This window comes from Arabidopsis lyrata, assembly GCF_000004255.2.
Source record: "Arabidopsis lyrata subsp. lyrata unplaced genomic scaffold ARALYscaffold_6, whole genome shotgun sequence".
NCBI classification, from domain to species: domain Eukaryota; kingdom Viridiplantae; phylum Streptophyta; class Magnoliopsida; order Brassicales; family Brassicaceae; genus Arabidopsis; species Arabidopsis lyrata.
In genome coordinates, this window is record NW_003302550.1 from 22,019,028 (window position 1) to 22,044,727 (window position 25,700).

The 25,700-nt window shown below is 33.1% G+C and overlaps 1 protein-coding gene and 2 long non-coding RNA genes across 4 annotated transcripts; 2 read left to right on the forward strand and 1 right to left on the reverse strand.

The window, feature by feature from the left end:
• The first annotated feature begins 1,422 nt into the window (after positions 1-1,422).
• Positions 1,423-4,990, forward strand: LOC110227555. 2 transcript variants are annotated; one of them, XR_002331246.1, is made up of 5 exons: positions 1,423-1,601; positions 1,927-2,173; positions 2,273-2,359; positions 4,056-4,204; positions 4,582-4,597. It is a non-coding gene; the product is annotated as an uncharacterized LOC110227555 (long non-coding RNA). The 2 variants fall into 2 exon arrangements; XR_002331245.1 differs by lacking the exon at positions 4,582-4,597 and adding an exon at positions 4,693-4,990 and having other exon boundaries at positions 1,426-1,601.
• A 3,887-nt stretch (positions 4,991-8,877) lies between these two features.
• On the reverse strand, positions 8,878-12,276 carry LOC9310838 (monocopper oxidase-like protein SKU5). The gene is made up of 9 exons (XM_002874725.2): positions 11,921-12,276; positions 11,322-11,431; positions 10,961-11,231; positions 10,729-10,867; positions 10,267-10,633; positions 9,821-10,186; positions 9,614-9,692; positions 9,319-9,518; positions 8,878-9,231 (listed from the first exon to the last, which is right to left on the reverse strand). Exons 1-9 carry the CDS (start codon positions 12,050-12,052, stop codon positions 9,132-9,134), a joined length of 1,764 nt encoding a protein of 587 aa, XP_002874771.1. The 5' UTR covers positions 12,053-12,276; the 3' UTR covers positions 8,878-9,131.
• Positions 12,277-15,283: 3,007 nt separating this feature from the next.
• LOC110227563 lies at positions 15,284-16,157 on the forward strand. The gene is made up of 3 exons (XR_002331278.1): positions 15,284-15,402; positions 15,676-15,899; positions 16,140-16,157. It is a non-coding gene; the product is annotated as an uncharacterized LOC110227563 (long non-coding RNA).
• Positions 16,158-25,700: the final 9,543 nt, after the last annotated feature.

The following is a 25,700-nucleotide window of genomic DNA, read 5'->3' on the forward strand; positions in this document are numbered from 1 at the left end:
TCTGCAATTGCTCTTACCGGATCTGATGTTTCTAACGGCATCCGGGTATATAATTATGTGTTTGTAAATAATAGTCATTAAAACACTCTAGCTTAGTTGGTTCATTAAGATCAGGGAGCACTCGCAGGTGACGGGTTCGAATCCTTAGGTTTGTAATATTTTTAAAAGACAAAAACGACGTCGTTTTTGAGTGGTTAACGGAGGTGTTAACGGATGTTAGATAATCTGTTAACGACTGATAACGGCTTGTCTTTTTGGCCTGGTCAACAAATATTTATGGTTCAAATGGTTGGTCAACGATATCTTCATGTTTAAAATGGCCATATATGAAGTTGGTGTCTGAAACGGCCACAATTTAAAAGTTGAGCTATTAAATAACATTTTTCCCACCCGACCAGGTACCTCGCGCGCAAAAACTATTATTTTATATATATAACATATAGTTTTGTAGATTAAGCGATTTTTTTTTTCACAAGAGCAAATTGGGTAATAGCGTGATGAATGCGACTCGAGCCAAACTCAAGTGGCAATCAACCCTATAATTGTAGAACAAAAGATAAATAAGAACAGCTAACAAAAGTCAGCGTCAGATTTGTTTGTGGGCAAGAGGACAATCTACTATACATTTTTGCAACAGTTTTTGGGGTCCCCAATCGGGTCAAAATTATGACCCGGAAATCATTTATTTTGACCCGGATATCTGTCAATCGGATCCTTCCATTTTTGATTATTTTACCCAAATTATTTGACTCGGATATTCCTTAATCGATACTCGCTACATTAAATCCAAACGACATTTACTCTCTGATTTTTTCAAGATATGGAGAGTATATGTAGTTATAACAAATTGATTTTCGTAAGGCAAACTGTTTCCTATTTTAATGCTACACTAGATCAAGACCCGCACGTACGTGCGGGGTTTTTGTACCATACGATTTTCTAGTATAAAATTTATGACATCTAGGTTTCGAATGTGTGTATCAGTTTGAATTTGTTATGACTATTTAAAATAGATTTATGTAACAAATTACCGGATTGAATATATTAGTATTGGGAACTGATCAAATCGTTCGAGACATATGTATTCCGGTATATTTTGTATAAAAATAGTTGGGTATTACAAAACATTACCTTGTTAAATTAAATTTTTTTTGTAACATAATTTATGTGTTTAGTAATTAGTATAGTAAGGAAAAAATATCAAATCTATACTATTAATTTTTTTATATTGATACAACTCTATACTATTAATTTATAATGATTAATATCAATTTTACACTAACATGGTCACATTTTGTTTTTTTTCTTGGTCCAAATTCAAGATATTTGTCGTAATGGGCCATATACATTCATCATAAATATTTGTGTTGGGCCGTAAAACACACAAATATTGGTCCTGACATTATTTCATATTATGTTTTTTTTTTATCTGGGAAGATACTCCTTTTTGTTCTTTGTCTGAAACCTTCGACAATTTTCCAATCTGAGAAAATAATCTTTGTCGGCCGATCGACGAAGCTGTATCGAAATCCATCCGAAATCCACTTCCATCGTCTTCGCTTATACATCAATTCTTTGCAAATTATAAGATCTTAAAAGAGGTAAGCTTTTCTTCTCTTTGATTTTTGTTTGAACTTTTTTGGAATCTGTCGATTGGGTTTCTACCATAGATTTTTTCTTGTTTCATTATAGATCTTATACAACGATTGTGAATAACCCTTCAAAAAATTTGATTAATTATTACCTTTTTCATATCTAATTGCATGCAATTTTTTTACATCTTTCGTTTTGTTTAAACATGTTAGTTAGTCAATCAATCTGTTTCTTCTCAAAATTCATAGTGTTAATAGACTAAATCTAATCAATTTCAGTATATCTTTTAAGCTGTAAATCTATAATCTTTTTTTGTTTTTATACTTGTTTCAGATTAGTAGCCATATTTCGATGGTTTCTCAAAAGAAGAAGAATAACGAAGATAAGTTTTTTTATCCAGATTATTGTATAACTTGAGAACTTTATTGCGAAATGCTCCTGCTTCATTATTCTTTAGCTGAATGTTAGATTCATGATACAAAGTTCAATGTTTGCAGGCGAAGTACAATTTTGCGCACATAATTCTTATGGAGCTGAAGCAGTAACAGTTCAATTTGGAGCATTCTTGAAATATAATTTGGTAGAATCCGTTTAATTTTAAACGGCAATGTTTCTTAGTCTTTAGAATGATTTATATGGTTGTACTAATGAAACTTTGATAACTGTTAAAAATCTGCAGACAAATGATCGGTTTGAAGTTGGATTCTTAAGGAGGGAAGAGATTTGGTGTTGTAATTGGAGGTTTTCAGAGATCTATATTTAAAAGGTTAGTAAGATATTAAACATAACACTTTTGATTAGGTGATAACAATATAGACCTACTCTATTGATTTCCAAATTTGGTTGAATAAGTGTAGATAAAATACTTACAAATTAATTATGTCAGAAATTTTAAACAGTAATTTCGTTTCTTGTGATGCTGTTGGAGCTTTATTCTGCATTTGTTTGTTAATAGAAGTAGTAAGTTGTGAGATATTATAATTGATCGGACTGTTTGGTTAGCAATAATAACCATTATTACTTATAAATAGGAAATAGTTAACTTCATATTACTGAATATGAAGGTATTAGGACAGAAAACTTTTGAAAAACAAAGTTAAGCTGTTATAAGCTAGATATGTCTTCGAATTCATGTAAAAAGAAAACATGAAAATAACAGAAACAGTAGGGTTGGGTATCAGTTCTTCTCTTGAAACTTCAATCACTGATTCTTTTATTTGCCAAACACACGTTTTCATACCTTGTTTGACCTGCTCAGACATAAAGAAATCAGAAACTCGTATAGTATAACAGATAAATATAAGAATCATTTCATATTGGTTCTTACCTCTGTGAACAAATGTCTCTTCCAACGCTTAGTCTTATAGGTTCTGGAAAACTTCCTTAAACACCACATTCATCGTTTCCTTCTGCGGTTTGCCTTCTTTATCCACTATTAGGATCTTCAGTCCTTTCTTTGAAGTTACCCTTGAGATAGCCACATATAGTTGGCCATGTGAAAAGCATGGCCTTGAGGTATATTATAAGTTTTTTCACAAACTTACTTGTTCACAAATTCTTGGACAGCAGGATAGTTTGGATTTATTTCCAACAAAGACATGTTGAAGGCATTTGAAATAGATCTTTCACCTGATAAATTTGCAATATATTAGTAATATATACTAATAATATAAACATATTAAGCATCCACACGTCCAAAAACCTAATCAATATACCTTTGAATGTACCAATTTTAGCAAGGCGAATCAAACAAATGACCCTTTCATTGCTTCCATTTTGACATGCATCCCACATTCTCTCAGCAAATCTCCCCCAAAGAGTACATGTCAAGCGTTCATCACTATAATAGACAAATGACAGACTTTGTATTTTAAAAATAGACAGTTGTTTGTAAAAATTAAAAGAGTAAATAGATTACAAACTTTGTATCACGCAGCTCAAACTCAAATCTTTTGGTGGCTTTGTTGTTGACATCGTGAGTTGTCATCTCACCTAAACTCACGACATGACCAAGAACATCTGTAAATATATGAAATGATGTTAGTTTGTTATTTTCTTAAGATTTAAACACTATAGAAAGAAATAGGCAGAATGGAAAATACCAATCAAAATGTTTTCATTCAATCCATTAACATTCAGAATGTCAGGAAAGTTAGCAAAATCAAAGTAAAGGTCATCAGAAATTGAGGGAATACGACTTATAGCAGTCGTATTCATGAGGGTCATCTTGAATGGGAGGCTGGTAGGCCGGTACTTTCCAGTAGATTTTGCAACTGTAAAATTTTCCACAGTTCTCCACTCTCCAGTTGTGATAAGCTTTTGAAACTTGTTGACTTGTTGTTTCTTGACAGTTGCATGAATCAAGGTACCCTGTATTTAGCAAAAAAAGATTATTAAACATTTTATTTACAAATAATCATTAGAAGAGTAAATCTATACTATTGATAAATCGTAAATTACAGATGTATCAGCAAGAATCATCTCGACAGTCTCCCCGGAGTATTGGGTGTATTGAGTCCATGAATGGACGATTTTCACTTGGATCTTCCATTGAGTCTTGAATGGTTTGACTGCATTAAGTTCTGTGATGGGAAGAGCCATTGTTTGAGAGGTATGCTTTGAGTTTGATAGCTTAGTGTGTATTGAGAATGTCGTTTGATTTCTATATTTATAAGAAATGGAGAAAGTATAGGGTTGCTTAGGGTTTAGAAAATTCTCGTCTAAGAGAAGATTTGAGAATAAGAATAGTTAAGGTATATGCTTAATTTATTCGGATATGAAGATATAGAGTTTGTTATTATTGGCTAAAGTAATAACAAATCAAGGAAATCGAATATTAAGAGATAAGTTTTCTTTAAATCATCTAAATATATGGGATTGAGTTGTTATTGAAATATCGGTTTAGTTAATTAGTAAATATAGATTTGTTTGTTATGAAAAATATCTTTAGTAATCACGAATCTAATATTATGTTTTGAATTAATGCAGATCTACTAAATGCGAAATATCGGTTTAGTTAATTAGTAAATATAGATTTGTTTGTTATGGAAAATATCTTTAGTAATCACGAATCTAATATTATGTTTTGAATTAATGCAGATCTACTAAATGCGAGAGAAATATAAAGGCCCAACATCGACTAAGCCCAGTAAGCTCATTATGCACTTCTGGATAGAGATCCGACTGCTGGCTCCAAGATCCGCTGGTAATGGATCCAAGATCCGCGTGTAATTGGCCTTAAAATTGTCTATTATACCCTCTGACGATTTCTGTTTTTTAGTCGTTGATTTTAAATTTTCCAATGGCATTATATTGTAATTTTTTACACTTTATAGGGTTAGTTTAGTTAGAATGATTCCCTTTTAATAGTATAGATTTATCATTTGTTTCCTACATATAATTCGATATTCATTTTACCTTATCAAAAAGGAAATTGCTTCATAACCAAAAGATTTTATCCTAATTTGTTTAAGCATCAACCTAGCATATTCTCTTTATTTCCCAATTTAAATATTTCGAATTATACGAAATGCTTGCTCATCAAGATTTTTAAATATTCTCTAAACCCTATAACATATTTATCCAAACTCTATAAATAGTCGTTCATTTTCCACTCTCTAAACACATTCTTTCTCATTACCAAATTGCAATATATTACAAGTTCAGAAACCTTACCAGCAACAATGGCTGCATCATTTGCTGTTTTGAGGGATATGAGAGAGTGGAAGACCTGTTGAAAGTGTTACACTTGTGGCGCCAATATACAAGACATGTTGAGTAAAAAGAGTGAATTGCTACTGTGGTTTGGAGTTTTAATTTGGTTTTCAGTTGTTTTGATCCATTTTGCTTTTGAATAAATTGTGTTTTACAACTTTTCAAAGTTTCTATTTTGCTTTTCTCAATAATATATGTCAATGTCAATATTTCTCCTAACACTCTTTATTTTGAAAGAACTAACCTGATGTAAACCAATGTTTCATACTGTAAGAGCCATCCACCATGATCAAGATATTTAGCTTCTTCTTTCTGTTGAATGAAAAACGTGAACATTTCTTTATATCACAAGTCATGGTTCAATCTTTACTTTCTACTCTTCAAATCACAGAAAATCGGGATAACTATGATTGGTCGCCAAATAACCGGAAAAGGGACATGTAAGGTACTCGAGAAATCTACAATCTAATTAGAGAACATAAGCCAATTGTTACCTGTTACCGTGAGGTTTGGTTCGTGGGTGGAATTCCTAACACAAGTTTTTAACACAATTACCGCCTCCATCGAAACAGATCCATATCGGCTTGGAAACTCTTGCTGATTTCTTGGTAAGCCTCCATCTATTTCACAACTTCTCTATACGCTATCACCGCCTCCATCGAAACAGATCCATATCGAAACCTAGCAGCAACGGCGGTAACATCGCCAATCTGAGGAGTGATTCGACGCCGTAATACATAGCCTCATCGTGTAGCTCTTGCTTGCGCCGGAGGAATTAGCTCGGAGTCGACCAGTACGGAGGAGATTGAGAATGACGGCAAAAATCTCCGGGTCACGATCGATGAAAACTGGATTTGAGCCATGGGAGGTTGGAGTCGATAGAGCCGCAAGAAGAGAGTCTGGGCAAGATGACTGAATTGTTGACGCGTTGGTTTCGAAGACTTCGCCGCCAACGTTGAGCTTCACTCGCTCGCCACCATCTGAAACCACCATCACAGTCCGGTTCGAGTTTCGATTTCAGCTTGAACCGTATTTTACCAAATGGGCTATGGGAAGAAAAACGTAATTGTAATTGATGACATGACAAATTATATGGGCCTGGACTAATCTTTATTGGTTAATTATTATCAAGCCAAATTTGATATATTTGCACTAAATCATCATATTTGACCCGCTGTACACCGCGATTAATTATTTTTTATAGTGAAAATTTTATTAAATATTTAAATTTATAAAAATTTTAAAGTATTTATAATATTTAAATTCTAGAAAAAGTTGATAATATTAATAATATAGATGAACTCTATTAAATTCCAAAAATATGTATATTAGTGGGACCATTTGAAAGCAAACTTTTAAATTGACTCGAATTATATGCCTTTTAAATAAAAGTATTATTGTAAAAAAAATAAAAAATGATGTTGAATTTCACGGGACAGAGTTATATGGTGGGACGGGTTTAGGTCGATATTAATACGGGATGGTATACCACGGGTGAAATCCTACAATTAACATTCAAATACAATTATACAATCTTATATATTAAAGAAATAAATACAACATAAAATTTTTAAAATTTAGTTACAAAAAACTGATCCGCGGTATACAACAAAAAATAAAATACACAACAAATTCCTCAATTTATAAAAAAAAAAAAATCAAATGATTAACCCGCGGTGTAATATCCTAGTACAAATAAATAAATGTTTTGGCATCTTCCAAGTTCTAGTAATTTTGTTGTTAATCCACCTATCAGGGATCTTAATGTTTTGTTGCTATAATCTTTTTGTTTAACCCTTTTAAAATAAATAAATTAGAATAACTAACCACCAATTAATTACTAGTTAAATAGATTAATAGAATATTTTTTAGTTAATTACTGGTCTAACAAAAAAGAAAAATGGAGATGTGTCTTTAGTCAAGTAGTTAAGTTCATTTGACTTCTCCTTCTCCACCAGAGTTCGATTCCACTAAATCGCGTTACCCCGCGTAGTAATGATTGATTATGGATCGGAGTTTGTCGATCCAAAGATGTCAAAAAAAAAAAAACAAAAAAAAACAAAATAACTTGGTCATTAGATACCACGGATCAATCATTAGTAAATAGTAATATAGTAGTTACTCATCACTCATCAGGTCCGAGATACGTCATTAATTCTAATGTTTGCTAATTTTGTAGTTACGCTTCAAGTAAATGACAATGCTAAAGATATACAATAGTGAACGAGTATATACCATTTTCACCTTTTTACGTTTTACATACGTGATTATGTAATTTTTTTCTTACCAGTAAAAAATAATGAAAATTTTCGTAAATTATTAAAAAAAATTCTTATCATATATGACATCAGGTATTTATTGGTAGCTTAATCGGGAGGTGAACATACTCTTCAACAAAAACATTTTCCTTAAGCCCAATTTCAAATAAATTATTGGAGTCTAGGACCAAATAAGCATTATAAATTATTGTGGCCCATAAGTATAGTTTTGATGCCATTCAAGTATAATACTATGCCCAATAAAGGCTCGTTATATTTGTGAATCTCATGGTAAGATGAATAGATGATAGTAATACTATGAGTTGTTTGTTTATACTATTTTGTTCTTTGTAACAATCTTTAATGGTATATTTCTCTCTTTCAAAAAACGAAAAAATCTATTGTTGTCAAAAAAATAAAAATAATAATAATAAAATAAAAATCTAATTAAAGAAAAAAAGTTTATAAAACCAATTACTTTCCAATTTTCAAAGTACAACAATATTCTAATCAATTCAATCGAACCAGTTTGTCAGAGATTGTAATGGTACCATGTTTTTTCTTTTAACATTTACAAAAATCACCAGAAATTTCTCAATTATGACTTTTATCAGAGAAAATTGTATTTTTCTTGTCCATTTTCAAAATTGGCAAGAAAGAGAAAAAAAGGGACAAAGATAGAAAAGGAAAGCAAAATACAGAAAGGATCCAGCCTGGAATTGTCAGAGAGACAAAAGCTGAAACTCCCAACCAAAAAAGATAACTAATTATATTCCCACCTTGGGACCTCAGAAATCAATCCATAATGCATACCTTTTCCAATTTCCTCTGTTTTTTATATAAAAATGATCCAATCACATTTCTTTCATTTTATCTATATAAATTGGTAGTTGTTCAAAAAAAAATTCTATATAAATGGTAGTGTTTATATGTAGTTTGGTGATTTGTATAGTTTGGTTTAGCTTTTGATTAAATTGATTAAAAAATTGGAAAAGTATTAACTAATGGGCATCTAGACGGTTTAGACCAAAACAAAACATGTAGTAGTATGGTCATTTGTACTAATATCGTTTAGATTTCGACTATATTGGTTTAAAAATTAGTCAATAAAAAAAAACAACTCGACGACTTTTTAGTTAATCGGTGTTTAGACATTTTAGACCACCAATTTAACTCATTTAGGCATTTGCTTAATATATTTATGAAACCAAAAACATAGCCAAAATTTGGATTCAAATTGGTTACAATTGTTGAATTTTGGTCTGAAATTAAACAATAGTAACCAAAGCTTTTGTTTTAAAACATCAATATATAAGAGAAGCTTAATTAGAACAAATTTAAACATTTTAATGAATATTTGTTTTTCTTCTTCTCAAATAAACAAATCCCGGGAAAAAAGAATAAAACAACAGATGGAATCCAAAAGAAAGAAAAATAAACAAGTCAGAGAAATCCAACAAGCCCCAACTAGAAGAGAACTGTGGAAACGTAAAGAAGAAGAATCATCATCTCTGGTTTGATATCAACAAAACCCTATCAAATAACAACAAACCCTCAAATTACATTTCAATGCTGAATCATCATCATCATCACCAAAGCCATCACCACCATTGAAAGACTTGTGAATCCAATGCTTCTCGACGCCGATGATGAAATCTTCTGTGGCCTGAAACAACAACAAACAAAAGAATCAAAAATCAATAACATAACAGTAAACAATGTGTGATCTTGATTGAAGTTTTTTTATTCTTACTTTTGTAGTTTGCTGAGAGCACCACAGTAAAGAACATTGTCAGGGTGCCCGAATTCGGTTTTGTTGTTTTCGTCTGGATTAACCACTCTAACATAAGTTTCTTGTCCAAGATACCAAGAATCAAGATTCTCTGTTCTTAGATTCCAAGCTCCAGGATTGTCCATTGATATCAAGATCGCTGACCATGCCCCTGGATACACCTGTGAATATCCACCCCAACAATCAATCACATTGGCCTTTAGAAAGGCGAAACCTTCGAATCTTTTATACACATTTTTGTCTACGTTTAGTTTACCTGAATAGTGGAGCGGGCGATACCATCCCATTTGTTGTATGTTCCTCTACTGTTCTCTGTCCACTCTCCGTAATCCATACTGCAAGCAAACAAAACGGTTCCAAGAGAGTTATTTACAATGCCAAATTCCTTGAGATACCGATAAGAGATTCGATGTTTTTAGATTATGCTTAAGAAATGCAGAGACTTTGCAGTCAACTAACTCACCCGACCACAAAAAAGGCGTAGCCACTCATGTGATAGCTTTGCATCTTAGTGTCATTGTTTTGAAGAACGACTTCCATGAATCCACGATAAGTGCCATTGATAATTGAAGTCTCCACTTTGGCCGGTCCAGTTAAAGGTCTCTTAGGGAAATCAAGCTTATACACATCTTTAACTTTAAACTTATCGGCTAGTCTAATAGGCGTAGAAGGATTCTTAAACGATATGCCATTAAGAGTTGTTCTTCGCTTCCCATTAATCGTCACAGGCGGCATATTCCTCAGAACGTAGACATCGGTTACATTGATTGAACCATATTTAAACGAGCCTTGCGGGTTAGGACGTGCACCGCTTGCTGATACATTCCATCTGCAATAACAAAGTATGATTCAAAGGTCAAAACTTGATGAAACTACAAGGAAAAAGAATTCGATTTTCGGATAACCAACCTGATGGATCTTGCTTGATTCATGGAGAAAGTCTTGTCGAATTCGTCTTGTGGTCCAGGCGGTAAGTGACCTTTAGCTTTTCCTTTAGAGTTGGTATAGTGTAAGATTCCAACTCCAGTGACTCTTCTCCATATGGTTTCATTAACAACCCGAGCACTCGCAACAATATAGTAATCGGAGCTGGCGTTTTGATCCATTGTAACCAAGAATGAATAAGACTGCCCAACATGAATATCCAAGCTTGTGTAGTTTTGTTGAACTGTGTACGATCCTTCAGATTCCGCAAGAACTAAGTTGTGACCTTGAATCCTAAAGTTCAAGCTTGTTGAAATTCCCACATTTGACACTCGAAGTCTATAAGTTTTCCCTGTTACCGTCACAAGAGAGTATCGTCCATTAAAAAACCCCGCAAAACAAATAAAAACAGATTCTTGGATTATAAAGAGAGCTAATAATACTAACCAGGATGGACAGTGATTGTTTCGAAATCAATCCCATCAGCAACAAGAGTATCATTGTATCGGTAAGGTCCTTTTCCGTTAATAAGAACTCCATCGGGCATTCCAAGATCTTTACCATCATCTAAAGCCTTCCTCAAAGCCTACATTTTCACACAATCTTACAAAATGATGGAAAGAAACTTCTCAAAATGTTAATTGCTTTCGAGAAGGCTAAAACGGCGAAAACTACTAACCGTGTGGTTCCTTATGTACCAATCACCAATTGTAACGGTAATATCGCCGTCTGGAGTCGAGAAAGGGACTGGAATAATCGCTCTAGGATTGACAATGAAGGAGCCAAAACCACCAGAAGCTTTCTGGAAATGGAGAGAAGGAAAGTAGAAGAAACTCCCAATTTGGTCCTTAACTTGAAACTCATAAGTCCAATTCCACTTTGGTGGAATAGGACAATTGGTTCCTAAAACTCCATCTTGCCATGAAACACGTCTCTGTTGGATTCCATTCCTATAAAATCAACACACATTCATTAAAACTTTCTTCTTCACAACAATGTTAAGTCTCATAAAGACTAAACCTTTCTGTGGTTTTTCTTACCAATGAAGAAGAAGTCCCTCATCCAATTTGTTTCTGACATTAACAACCAGATTTTCATTGGTTGTAACATTGATTGTAGGACCAGGAAACTTTCCATTTATAGCAATGACCTGATTACAGTAATTAAAATAGAAAATTAGCTTTGTTTAGAAATTGTTAGGACCCTAATTGGGTTTTAGATCTACACTTCACTTTTCCTACAGCTGGATCTGGAGTTAAAAGACTGAAACTTTTTCTACTCTAAAGATTTATTTATCTTTCATTCAGGTTAAAAAAAGGATAAAACTTTCAACAAATCAAGAAACTAAAAGTGTTTTGTGTTTTCTTGTAGATGAATTTTGAAGTATGCCCTGAAGCAGAAAAAAAAGATTGAAACTTTTGAGAAATCTGAAATCTAAAAATACACACAAACAAAGATAGAAACTTTATCACAATTTCTTTACCATTAATAGTAACCTAAAAGTTAGATCAACAGTAAACTCTCTAGAAATTAAGGGTTTATCAAAATCTACAAGAAAAACCAAAACTTTGATTCAAAATCTCAAATCACAAACTGTAAATCCAAAGAAACAGTAACACGATCTAGAAGAAGAAGAAACCTGTTGAGGAACACCAAGTGGAGAAGCAGTAATGTAGGAGACTTCGAAGTTATAGAAAGAATAAGGATCTGCAGCGAAGCAGAAACTTATGTTCACGAAGAACACAAGAAGCAGGATCTTGAACAAATCCATTTCTTGTTTTCTCTCTTGCAAATTCTTGGTTTGCTTTTTTTGTTGAGAAGCAAAGAAACAGCAATGTTGGGTTTTGATTGGTTGATTTTAAACAGATTTGTTTAAATTTCTGTGTTGTGAATTTACATTATCAGATTCGGGGAAAAGGAAGTGAGAAGTGGGAGAAACTAGGAAGCTATAAAGGAAAGAGAAGAGAGCCAAGAGAGATAGAGACATAAGAGAACGGCTATAATTCTTAGGTTGCTACTGCTTAATTAATTCTTTTTTTTTTATTATTGTTATTTTTGACTATTATTTTACCAGAAATAAAGCCGCGCAATGCGCCTGTAAATTTGCCTAAATGCGAAGAAAAAAAAAACTATAAAAAATAAATAAATCTAAGGGTTAGTTAAGCTTTAAGAAAATTTATTCTAATACTATCGAGCAAATATAATTACATGTAATAGATGCGATTACGAGTAATAGTTCTATAGACAATTCAACGATAAATATTATTTTCTTAACACATAACGATTTTCCATATATTATATAATAAATACTTTTATCCAGAAAAACATAAAACTAAATAGTTCTATTTGTAGTATTCATAAATTTCCGATAAATTTTGTATCTGTAATCTGGTATAATTAAACTTTAAATTTGGTTTTGAAACATTAAGACTTAGATCAACCACTAAAGTAATATATTTTCAAGTTTTTAATTATTATTTAGGTAAATGATTTTGTGGCAAAATGATGTAAAGGAACAATATTTTAATGCGTAGTTTGAACAAAATATTTTTTGAATTCACATGAGAAATAATATTAAATGGTATTTGATTAAAAATTGTGTCCTCGTTTAGAATTAATTTGTAAATCAATAGAGAACAAACTAACGTGATGTTGATAAATATCATGTTATTTGTTTAAAATCCGGATGAAACCAATAAGATTATGATCAATGTGAATGTAGTCTCACATTCTTCTACCTGAAGCTAAATACTTAATTGAAAAAGTAACTATTTAATTAATTAAAAGAAATAATAAAGTGCATATACCCTAAATAAGATGATTTAAATTTGTTAAGCAATCATTTATTACTTTAGTATCATATATCCGAATAACATTCTTCATACTTTTCTTTAATATATTACTAAACCACTGAATTTATAGATACCTTATCCTTCATTAGAGAGTTTTAATCTTCTTTTTGTCGGTGACCATAAATTAATTAAATTTGAAGCAAAATAAGAAAATAAAAGAAAATAAATAAGTTTGACCCTTAAAAAAGAAAAAAAAAAACAAAGCCAACGGATATAATGATAATAGTACTGCATGACAGCAAGAAAGAATGGCTCCCATATGGTTGACAATTTTTATATACTTTTTATTTTCCACCGAAAATAATTTTCTCTTATATACTTTTATTTATCAAAATGAGCTGTAAAAATTTCCTTTCATAGACCACCAATTTTGTATTTTCTTATAAAAATATTCCAACGCGTATTTTCTGATTGATGATTACAAATTTACACTAATTATGGGGAATTATTGTTAAGAAATAATGATGCATAGTAATAATAAAAAATTTTGATTTATTAATTTGTCGGTTAGGGAAGTGCATTATGTACGCAATAATAATCACATGCTGCTCGCGTGCTAGCTTGTGTTTAAATAAATAAATTAAGTAGTAACTTTATAGTTACATTATTGTGTTTATATTTGATTATTACGAGAGATTAAAAAATGTTAAAGTGAAGATTTGATAATTGACCGTTTGACCAAAGAGATAAGATTATATTATGTGAGGCGCAACGCAACGGTGGGATACTCTGGATGTGGCACGTGGCTGCTGCCAGCCAAAACGAAAGAGATTCTTCTTTGACGTCTGTTTTTTTTTTTTTTTTTCTTACAAAATAAAAATCGTACGTTTAGTTTTCTTTTTTTCTTTTTTCTTTTTCTTTTACATATAAACTTTCATGGTTTTTTCTTTCTTGAATTATATTAATTGATATGATGTTGTTGACAGACGTAAACATAACATTTATATAATATTGTTGTCATTCATGTTAGTACGTCGTTCAAAAAAAAAATATTTCAGGTTTTTTTATTTTTTTTGTTAATTTGTTGCATAAAATTAAATGGCCGAAGCTGAAAGTGTTTTATAAATTACAACCCATACTAGTTAGCATCCTTATAAAAAAAAATAAATGAACCCATAATTAAAAAGCCCTTGAAGGTAGTAAACCCATTAAGAGAAGAAAAGCCCATTCGGAGTAGTAGAGCCCAAATGAAGAGGGAGATGAAACGATGGTCTGCTGTTGTCGTTTATTGCCGAGACATCCATAGTTGCATAAGCTTACTTGCCAAAGTCGGATTCTGATGTCTAAACGCCGAGATCCTGTTTTTGATAGTTGATCCAATGATACGAGTGATTGATTCCGGCTACCTATGAGTATTGCGATGAAGGCGAGAGTTCCTCTCTCTCCAGATCTCATAGATCGAATTTTGCCATGCAAGGAGAAGAATGTATCGAAGTTGTGAATTCCCAGAGAAGTTGGTGAGAGATTGAAGCCGGTCTGTCCAGTCATCGCTCAAGTGAGCCTGCAAAATTGAGTAAGAAAGAGGTCTCCAGATCGCCTGAGAGTAACTACAAGCAAAGAAAAGATTGTGCCTTGATTCTGCCATTTGATTGCAAAGGAGATAACTCGCATCAATAGGGAGACCCCACGAGAGGAGTCGATCACGTGTAGGGCATCGATCGAGGATGAAAAGCCAGGTTAGTGTTCGATGTTTTGGAATTCCTCTTTTGATCCAGACAATTTTATCCCAATCCACCAGAGGTTTTACTTCTCTTAAGCTATTGTAGATCAGTCCCGAGCAAAAGTCCTCTCTAACAGCGTCTTGGATGCACCACTGCTGGATGTCTTCAGAATCATTGAGTCTTATGGTCGAGAGATGTAGAAGAAGCTGTTCAAATCGGTCTGATCGAGCTGGGGGAAGAAACCAAGATCCATTCAACCAGAGTGAATACCCGTAAGTCGAGGTCCATGAGTTCCGATGAAATTGATTAGAGGTCCATAGGGAGTCCACGGATCTCTCCAAAATCTGCAATTCCTACCATTTCCCAGACTGATTCTGAACCACTTAATAGTGAGCCCTCGAAGTTTAAGTAAGTTTTTGAATGTCCATGTTTGTACCTGACTTGGTTTAATGTCCCAAAAGTTTCTATCTTTGATGACATTTTGGTGAATCCAAGCTGACCAAACTGATTCAGTCTTAAACAACAACATCCACAGGAGCTTAAGAGAACAAGTTCGGTTCCAGAGCAATAAATTTCTCACACCCAAGCCTCCTTCACCTTTGGGGGAGGTAACTACTTCCCACGATACTCTTGCTACATGTTTTCCTTCCAAAGTTCCTTTCCACAGAAATGCACTACACATTGAGTTAATTAATTTTATACATCTCTTAGGCAAGACAAACGCACCACACCAGAAGTTAGTAATGCCCACAATAACTGAATTGAGAAGTTGTAATCTTCCTGCAAAAGATAAATATTTTGCTGTCCAGGAAGATATCTTACTTTTGATCCTTTGGAGAAGTGGCTCACAGTTAACAATTGTTAATTTTTTGGTACACAAGGGCAGACCAAGGTATCTTATGGGCAGGTGTCCTTGAGGAATCCTAGACAAACTGCCAATAGTTGTGATTTCTTCTGCAGAAAGCCCACAAGGAAAGAAACAAGACTTCTCAGGACTGATAGCTAATCCTGACAGGGTCTGGAATTCAGCCAAGACATCTATGATTCCTTGGACAGAGGCAGGAGAGCCATCAGAGAAGATCAACAAGTCGTCAGCAAAGCAGAGGTGAGTGAGTTTAGATTCTCTGCATTTTGGGTGATAACCAAACCGACCTTGGTCAGCAGCCTCATTCAGTCGTAGAGATAGAAAATTCATAGCTATAGTAAATAGATAAGGGGAAAGAGGGTCTCCTTATCTTAAACCCCTACTCCCTTTAAAATAGCCATGCATTACACCATTAATTCCTATTGAAAAGGCTGGAGAAGTGATACACTCTTTGACCCAATGGATGTATAATTCTGGCAGGTTGAGAGCGGAAAGACAAAAAAGGATGAAATCCCATCTCACGGTGTCAAACGCTTTTGCGATGTCAACTTGGATGGTGAGTTTCTTTGGCCCCTGATCTTTGTGGTATCTGTTGACAATTTCTGCAGCCAATAAACAGTTTTCTAACAGAACCCTGCCTTTGATGAAAGCTGTCTGATTAGGCAGAATAATTTTTGGAAGCAACGGTTTGATTTTTCCGACCAGTAGTTTAGCTATTGTCTTGTATAGAGTGTTGCAACATGATATGGTAGTTTAGCTATTGTCTTGTATAGAGTGTTGCAACATGATATGGGTCTAAAGTCCTTGATAGAAGTAGCTCCTGGAGTCTTTGGAATCAAGGTAAGAATGGTCGAGTTGGTTGATGTGGGCATTTCTGGATTCACGAAAAAAGATTGGATGGAGCCTACAACTTCTTCACCAAGTATAGTCCAGGCAGCCTTGTAGAAACCTGAGGTAAGTCCATCAGGACCAGGACTCTTGTTAGGGTTTAGCTTGAAAATAGTTTTCCTGATCTCTTCTGAGGAAGGAATCCTACTAAGTATTTGAATCTCCTCTGTTGTGCAAGAATAGTTGTAAGAGGCAGCAATAGTCTAGCTGTGAGAAGGATTTGAAGGCGAAATAAAAGGGCTGAGGATACTTCTGAAGTGGGAAAGAGCAAGTTCTCCAATCTCTTTCGGGGTAGTTGCAATGACGCCATCCAAGCCAAGTAGTGAATGAATAGCATTGTAAGCCGCTCTTTCCTTGGTTACTCTGTGAAAGAAATTAGTGTTCTGATCTCCAACTATTAGCCAATGAATTCTTGATTTTTGTTTAAAGAAGGCTTCCTCAATTCCCCTGAGCATTGCTAACTTTTCTAGGCATTTCTTCTCTTCCTCAAAATTGGAAATTGTTGGCTGGTTCAGAGCAAGCACCTGCACATCTTTTAACAAACAGTTAGCCTCGCAAACCCTCTTTTGAATTTCTGAAAAATTGTTTGTGTTTAAAGCTTTCAAATCCCCTCTCAATCTCTTCTGCTTAAAACTCATTTTTCTTAGGGAGTAATCCTCAGTTTCAGAGCAAATCCAAGCATGGGCTACAGTAGATAAGAAGTTTGGGTGAGAAGTAAGGTAGTTAAAGAATTTGAAAGGTTTAGAGCCAGTTACAGGAAGGGGAGAAGCTAGGCTGATGAGGCAGGGAGAGTGATCAGAGATTTGTTCAGGGGCTAGAAAGGTTGCTAGGCTTTGAGGAAATGTTGAGAGCCATTCTTCATTGATTAGTGCCCTATCAAGTTTCTTGGCAATAGGATTGGAATCTTGTTTATTAGTCCAGGTGAAAGTTGGCCCATAGTACCGAAGATCTCTGACTTCTAGAGTTTGAATGCAGTCCTTGAACTTTATCATGTTGCTGGTGAACTGATTCTTTGATGCAGAGGAGTGTTCAGAGTGATGAATAATTTCATTAAAATCTCCCCCTAAGAGCCACGGTACTGAATGAAGAGCAAGGGCTGATTGAATAGCTTCCAACTCACTCCATAAGACCTCTCTTTCCTCCACAGTATTTGCTGCATACACCGTAGTAAAAAAGAAAGTTCTCATTCCAGTGCAGCTTATCTGACAAGTAGTCATTTGTTTGGATTTATGGATGACATTGACTACTAGAGGACCTTTCCAGATGATTACAATTCTACCATCAGCATCCTCCGAATGGTTTGAGGTAAAAGACCAAGATGGGCATAAATCTGTCATTACACGGTTCAGATTAGATTCTTTTATATGAGTTTCCAAAAGGGCTCCAAAAGATACTTTATTACTATTAAGCCAGATCTTAAAAGCCTGATGCTTCTCAGTGTCATTAATTCCTCTGACATTCCAAAAAAAAGTTTGTATAGACATAAGAAAGGTTAGGAATGAGACTCCCCTTTAGAGAGGGAAGAACCCGAAGACTGGGTAGATTTAAAAGCATTTGGGATACTTAGGATTGGCAAAGACAGATCAGGCATATGGGAGGATTTTGAAGTGGCGTTAGAGAAGGAAGTTAAAGGAGCTGGAGGCTCAAAAGAATTTTGGGGTTGGGTAATGGTAATAGAAAGCTGAAAGGGTTGATGGGTTTGGGTTTGGGGAGAAGCTTGGGTATTTGAGATTGTGAAATTAGGAGAGACAACAAGGTTAGATGAGGGGTAGTCCTCCATCAACGATGAAGATGACGCAGGAGCATCCTCAAGGTTTGCTAAACAAGAGAAATAGTTTCTTTTAGTGGTGACTAACTGTTTTTTGACAACATGGTTTTTGGCTGCAGGTTTTGAAGAAACTTGGGTCCAAGAAGAGTCCTCTTTGATAGGAACAGAGACCTGAGAAGTAGGAATGATTCTATTCTGAGCCGGAAGAGCAAGTAAATGTGTAATCTCATCTTTCCTTATTGTGATGACATTTGTGTTATCAGCTTCAAGAGGAACTGAACCTCCAACAACATCCGCAGGAGAAACTGAGGGATCGACACCAGATTCTGTCTCCATTCCCACTATGGAAGCATTGGCGGTCTCTAAGACGGCTTGTTCCGCAGCTTCTGTGTCCATTGCCACTACAGAAGCTTCAACAGTTTCTATGACAATTTGATCAACTGGTGAAAGAGAAACAGTAGGAGGAGAAGACTGCGGAGGGGAAGAAGACTGCGGAGGAGGAGAAATTGGTTTTGGAAGCCATTGGGATTCCCTCTGAAAAATGACCTTGCCTTTCTGTTTTGGCATCCATTTTGAAGTAGGGCAGTGAGATTGCAAATGGCCGAGTTGATGGCAGTTTGGACAGGTAGGTGGAATCCATGGATACTCGACAGAGAGAGGAATGACAGTACCATTTTGCCTCAAGAGCTCAGCTGAAGAGGGTAAGGGTTTGATGCAATTTGCTTTGACCTTTACATGAACAACCTCGAGGTTAGTTAAATTTCTTGTGTAATCATCTGTTTCAACAGGTTCACCAATGAGTCCAGCAACCAAGCTTAGGCCCTGTTTATGAATAAGATCAAATGGGACTCCTCTAACATGTGCCCACAGTGGAATGGACTCCATGGATGGGGGTTTGACAGCAAGATTTGGAGACCATTGGGCTACATAAAAGAGGGCATTCCTAATATACCAAATCTCTTGATCAACAATATTTTTCCGCAAAATCTCATTAGGGATACGCACCAATATTGATCTTTCTTTAGGTTGAAGATGGATCTCCATTCTGCGTCCTCTTCCCCAAACATGAGAGAGGACACTTTGGATATGGCTGAAGGAAGGAGTATTGCCCATAAAAATTCCAATGATGAAGTCCTTATGCAATTCTGCTCCTTTATGAAAAACCTCATCCGGGACTAGGATTCTCGGAATTCCTTCTGGAGATAAGGTCGGTACAGCAATCCTTTGTAGCTTCCTATCAGTTGTTGCTTTAACTGTTCCCACCCAAGATTTGACGGTTCCAAATGAAGCACGAGATACAGCTGGGTTAACAGGAGGAGGATGAGTAGATGCCTCAGCAGCTAGAGGTCTCACTGCCAATTGGGTAATATTGGGTCCATTGACTGAAGAAGACGAATGAACAGTGTTAGGGTTTACTGTTTGGTGAACAGTAGCGGTAACAGTACCTGCTGATTCTAAGCTTGGAAGAGCAGAAGTATCAGCCAGGGAAGTAGTATTAGTATGCCTCGCAACAACTGGCAAGGTAGTTTGAGCTTGGACTTGGGCAACAGCCCCCGGTAAAGAAGAAATTTTTTGAGCAGAAAACTGAAAACTGGAAGAAGTCAGTGAAGAGGAAGGTGGAAAGGGAAGGTTTGGTGAAGGTGAAGGGGATGTAAAGGAGAGGCCAGGGTTAGGAGGGTGGGGAGGGGGTCGGAGTGAGGAGTCTCCGGCCATGGTTGAACGGAAGAAAACAGGGTTTGAACGGAAACCGAGGAAGCAAGAGAGAGAAAAGAGCTTTTTCCCTTTTTTTTTAATTTGCTAAGTATTTCAAATATTTCAGGTTCTATTCAATAATCAATGATGATGCATTACCGATCATGATCAATTCATAAAAATCAATTTTAGAAGATAAATAGTGACAACCATTTTTCTTAAGTAAAAGAGTAAAACGTTCCATGAAATAAAATTGAAGAATTGATAGTCATTAGAATTTAAAAAACCTAGTATATCTTAAAATTTTCTGTTTGTAAGTGAACTTTTTTATGTTTGTCATACTTTCAAATGTCTACAAGCCTCTCTCTTTATACATGCTTATATATCTTTTTTGGAAATATTATCTAAATGTGCTCTGTTTTCATTGTATATTAGCTAGCTCCAAAACTCTCTTGTACGTATTTATTCTCTCAATCAATTTCACATTTCATCAAAAAAAAAAAAAATATTAATCTTAATTAGACTCTTAGTCACCTCGACTTTAGATTATGCTTCATCGCATCGTGTTCCAACAGCTTTGTGTTTCTCATAAATGAATAAATTGCAAAAAAACGTCTACTTCGTAAGCTAATTAGTTTTCTACAACCATTCCAAACTTTGAAATCAAGTATATCATCAACATAAGAAGAATATGTGAGAAATGAGATATGGCTAATTTTTGTGCTATAAGATAATAAATAGAGTTTTTAGTATTTTTCAATATTTAGTGATTAAAGTATTCAAAAAAAAAAAAAGTATTCAAAAAAAAAGAAGATATTTTAACTCGTTAACTTATATACCTCTCGGTCAATATATTTTAATCTACATCATCTAATTAATTTCGATGAAGGTATCTTCAGTAATCTCATATTCAATTATGGCATAAACGGTTCCATTAATGAAATCTAGATTTTCACAAAAAATGGTTCGAAATTAGAAAAAATAAACATTTAACCGGAGATGTGTCTTTAGTCAAGTGGTTAAGTCTATTTGATTCCACATTCTCCACCGGATTTCGATTCCACTAAGTCGCGTTACTCCGCATAGAAGGACCGATCAAAAAATGTCAAAAAAAATAATATATATATATATATATATATATATATATATATTTAACAACTATTTGAACATATGTGTAAAGTAATTACCAACAGCTAACTTTTGTTAACATTGTGTGTGGTAGTTGAATTAATCATCCCTACGAATTTATTTATTTAACAAAATCTTCTGTCCTCTCAATTTAATAAGTAATGTAGTTAATATTAGCAACGGCTAGTTCATTTTGTTGTTTGTGCAGATTCTTTCACCGATCCAAGAATAATTTTGGACGTATCTTCAGTTTTACGATAAGCATACATTTCTAAGTTTTTTTTTTTTTTTTTCTAAGTAACTGATCAAAAGTTATGTAAATTTGCGCAAGTAAAAACACTAAACATGAACATTGAAATACATAACACATTTTTAACCTAAAAAGGAACATTGAAATATTTCACTCCATTTATTGTTGTCTAAATCTTTTCTCTCTGCTTTGATAAAAAAAAAAAAAATCTTTTCTATCTGCAAAGTGTGTTTAGATTATGCATACACGTAGAATGGATCAACTTGACAAGTGGGGTGGACACACGTGGTCCAGTATGAATCATGGTTTATCTTTAGACGTTTATCAGAAATTCAGAAGACTTGCTAAAAATGATCCAAAATAAAGAGTCTATAACCCAAACCCAATATCTTTCCTAATTCGTTTGGGTCCAGTCCATTGCAGCAGTTTGTTCTTGTTTGGAGACTTGGGCCGGGTGGTTGGTTCCATAAGAATAACATGTCATTTTATAGTTCCATCACCTTTAAAATTTTGTGATTATTATAGTCATATTAAAGAAGACAGATATTTGACCCAATGATTTTTTGTGCAAACGATTACAATTAAGATAGGCAACACTGGACATACTTGATGTACAAGACAAGTAGGGCAAGGACTAAAGCATACAAAATGAAAGAAGGAAAGATACACAAACTCATCAAAATGTGATAACGCGTGAGAAGAGTTGTTGAAACGACCAATTATGAAAAATATCGGGAGAAAAGAGACTCTCAATCTCACTCTTACTAGCGATTTGGAGATAATCATATTAACTTGTGACTTCGAGACATAATTCAAAACATCGGATCTCATGAGAGTTTGCATCTTTCGGTTATGTGTAGCTTTCACATAAGATTATGAAACGGTTAGGAAATTGAACATCTACTTTGGAGTTGGATCCAAAAGAAGGATACCTTTAGCTAGAAGGAAATTTGAAGGGAATGTTCTCTTTTCCAAGGCAGAGGAAATGGAAATTGCAATTGATTTCTTCCGGTCATACCAGGAGAAATGTTTTATAATATTCTTACTAGAGGAGAATACTAAAAGATTTCAGATGTCACTCTTGAAACATATCTAATTTGGAGACGATATTAATGCAGAGCTTGTGAATGAACAAATACCAGACAACATCACCACAAGCATAGAATTTAGAGGAGGACAATAAACGCAAAGCCAAACGACTATAACCTGTCGAGGCTAAATCTTTGGATTCGAGATTTGCCAAGGAAATCGCGTCCATTGTTGGCAGGTCGAGAACTATGAGACGGTGAGACGAGCCAACGCTTGTGGAGCTCATTCTGATCGGTGGTTGAAAGATTGTGGTGGCCACCTTGGAATCCGTGCCCGAGAAAGATTAGGGCAACCTTGACTACCTAAACATGTTCTAGAGTGTTATTTAGTTATGTATTTTAATAGAATATAAATCCAAGCACAATATATTGTTTTACAATCGTTGATTTTAACTGTGTATTAAAATATGGTGTTAGTGAACAATATATATGTAAATGATGCGTATGAAATTTTAAATTTTGATGCTATCTATATTATTAATTGGGAAGCATTGGATAATAAATAACCTTATAAAGGGTAAAAAATTACAAAAAATGCCATTGGTTTTTAATGTTTTTAAATAACTTCATTAAGGGTACAATAGTAATCACAAAATTAATATATTTAAATAAAAAATAGTTTAATTCTTTTAAATACTTATTAATTTCCAAAAAAATAAACTAATTTTCTCTCTCTTATTAATTATAAACGAAAATTTGAAATTAATTTTTTTAAAAATTGTTAACCAATAAGAATTAAAAAACTAAGATTTGATATCCAACTAAGATTTTTTCTAAACCAATCCTAATAGACTATTCTATATCAAAAATAAAAATAAATATAATATCATTTTAATTCAAAATTAAAAAAAAACTATCATTTAAAAAGATTTATCAATGGAGGATTTTAAGATTGAATTTGAAATTTGGTAAAAAAATTAAATGCAAATATTTTAATATTCAGTTTTGTTATAATATTTTTATTACAAATTTTGAAATATAAAACGAAATTTTATTTCATAATTTCTAAAAAACCATATTAAATATTAACAAATATTTATTTTTACTATGAAATAAACTCAAATAATAATAAATTTTAAGTAATTATCATAATGGTTTTCGTTTAGAGCAATTTTCGAAAAAATCTAAACAATAGAATGTACATATTAATTTTGAAATATTTTGTGTTTTATTTTTTTCTTTTCAACTCAGATCTTCCTTAAATAATAACTAGATGCAAATATTATTTAAGGAAGATTTTAAGATTGAATTTGAAATTTGGTAAAAAAATTAAATGCAAATATTTTAATATTCAGTTTTGTTATAATATTTTTATTACAAATTTTGAAATATAAAACGAAATTTTATTTCATAATTTCTAAAAAACCATATTAAATATTAACAAATATTTATTTTTACTATGAAATAAACTCAAATAATAATAAATTTTAAGTAATTATCATAATGGTTTTCGTTTAGAGCAATTTTTGAAAAAATCTAAACAATAGAATGTACATATTAATTTTGAAATATTTTGTGTTTTATTTTTTTCTTTTCAACTCAGATCTTCCTTAAATAAATCCATAATATATTGCACACAGTTTTTGAAATTATGTAAACTAATTATATATTTTGCATTCAACACAAATTATGCAGCAATAGCATATCCCTTTTATAGATGCATCTAAAACTTTTATTTTTAGTCCAAATATTGAACTAATTATGATTAAACAATGAAAAGAAGAATATGCAAAATTTAGCTAAGGAAATAAACATTAATAAATTTGTTAAAATATTTGTAACTTTAACATCATACATATTAATCCGCAAAACTCACAGTATGTATTTTATGGTATTTTAAAGTAAGCAAACAAGAATTTGGAACATGGTTTTAATGGAATGAAATGAGAATAAGAATTACGAGACGGGATGGCAGGGGAACATAAATTAAAAATCAAACTTAATACTCAACTGGTATGAGTTTGTGTTATGAGCACTATATAAAATAAATTTGTTTACACACATATTATACGTACGTTTTTAGTTACAATTTATGACAGATACGGGACCGTAATATTTTTATTTCACGTATACGAGACGGGTTATGGGACGAAAAATTTATGACATATACAAGACGGGATAGGTTTCCTGTTCCAAAATAGTTACGCTTAGCTAATATACATGAAATAATCCAAACTAAACCGAATATGTATCCTATTTAACACATGTAATCAAACTGTTAGAAATGTTTTGAATAGTTTAGAAAGTAAAAACGTAACATCACTTAACTTTTGCAACTAAATAATATCTTAATTTTATATTAAATACAATTTCACACGTACGTGTAGGTCCGAATCTTAAAATATAACTATGCACCTACGCAACTAAATTTCGTTCATTGCTCTAACTTTATAATATCTATATTATTACAAAGTTCACTAACACAACAAAATATTTTATATTTTTAAAATCTATATAACAATTTCTAAAAAAAATATCTCTGCACGTACATGTGGATCTAGATCTAATACACTAAAATATACATCATAAAAACAATAAAATAATCTATATTGTATGAAAATTTGTAAGAAATGTTTTTGAAATATGAAACCCCGCACGTACGTGCGGGTCAGGATCTAGTTCAATATTAAAAGAAATCAAAATCATACCTACCGTTATTTAAAACAAAATAACTTTAAAAACAAAACTTTGTATATTGGGACATTTGAAATGAATTCTAGTGGAGTTTTATGAGTAAATTATTATATAAAAAATCTAAGATATACTTTAAAGTTTTAAAAATCCACACATGAATCCGTAAAAATGATTTCAAAATCTCAAATCTTGAAAATAATAAAACACAAAGAATTAACTTTAAACTCATAGTTGAGTAATACTCATGTTTCTTTAACTTTTATTTTTTATTTGTTAATGTTGTGAGCTAACAAATAATCTATACCTCTTATTTACAATGTGGTTAAATGATTCCACACTAAATTTATCCAAGAGAATGTTCTACATTTATGTGCAAAAAATAAGCAAAACAAAAAATATTTTAAAGCAAAATTAATAACTTTTTGTGCTAACTACATGGAAATTGAGGCACACATATTTTTTCTTAAATACATCACAATGAAATTAAGTATTTGTAAGTGGTGCAATTTGACATAGATTGGGACGAATTTCTCCATTGATTTGGTTTATTTTAGAATTAGACAACCAAAAAAAAAAAAGCAATTTTGTCGAAG

Excerpts from the sequence above, each read along its gene's own strand:
- LOC9310838 (XM_002874725.2), bottom strand. The coding sequence starts at position 12,052 with ATGGATTTGTTCAAGATCCTGCTTCTTGTGTTCTTCGTGAACATAAGT. Across the intron at positions 10,634-10,728 it reads AACAATCACTGTCCATCCTG|GGAAAACTTATAGACTTCGA; the intron begins GTTAGTATTATT and ends TGACGGTAACAG. Across the intron at positions 9,232-9,318 it reads GCTCTCAGCAAACTACAAAA|GCCACAGAAGATTTCATCAT; the intron begins GTAAGAATAAAA and ends TTGTTGTTTCAG.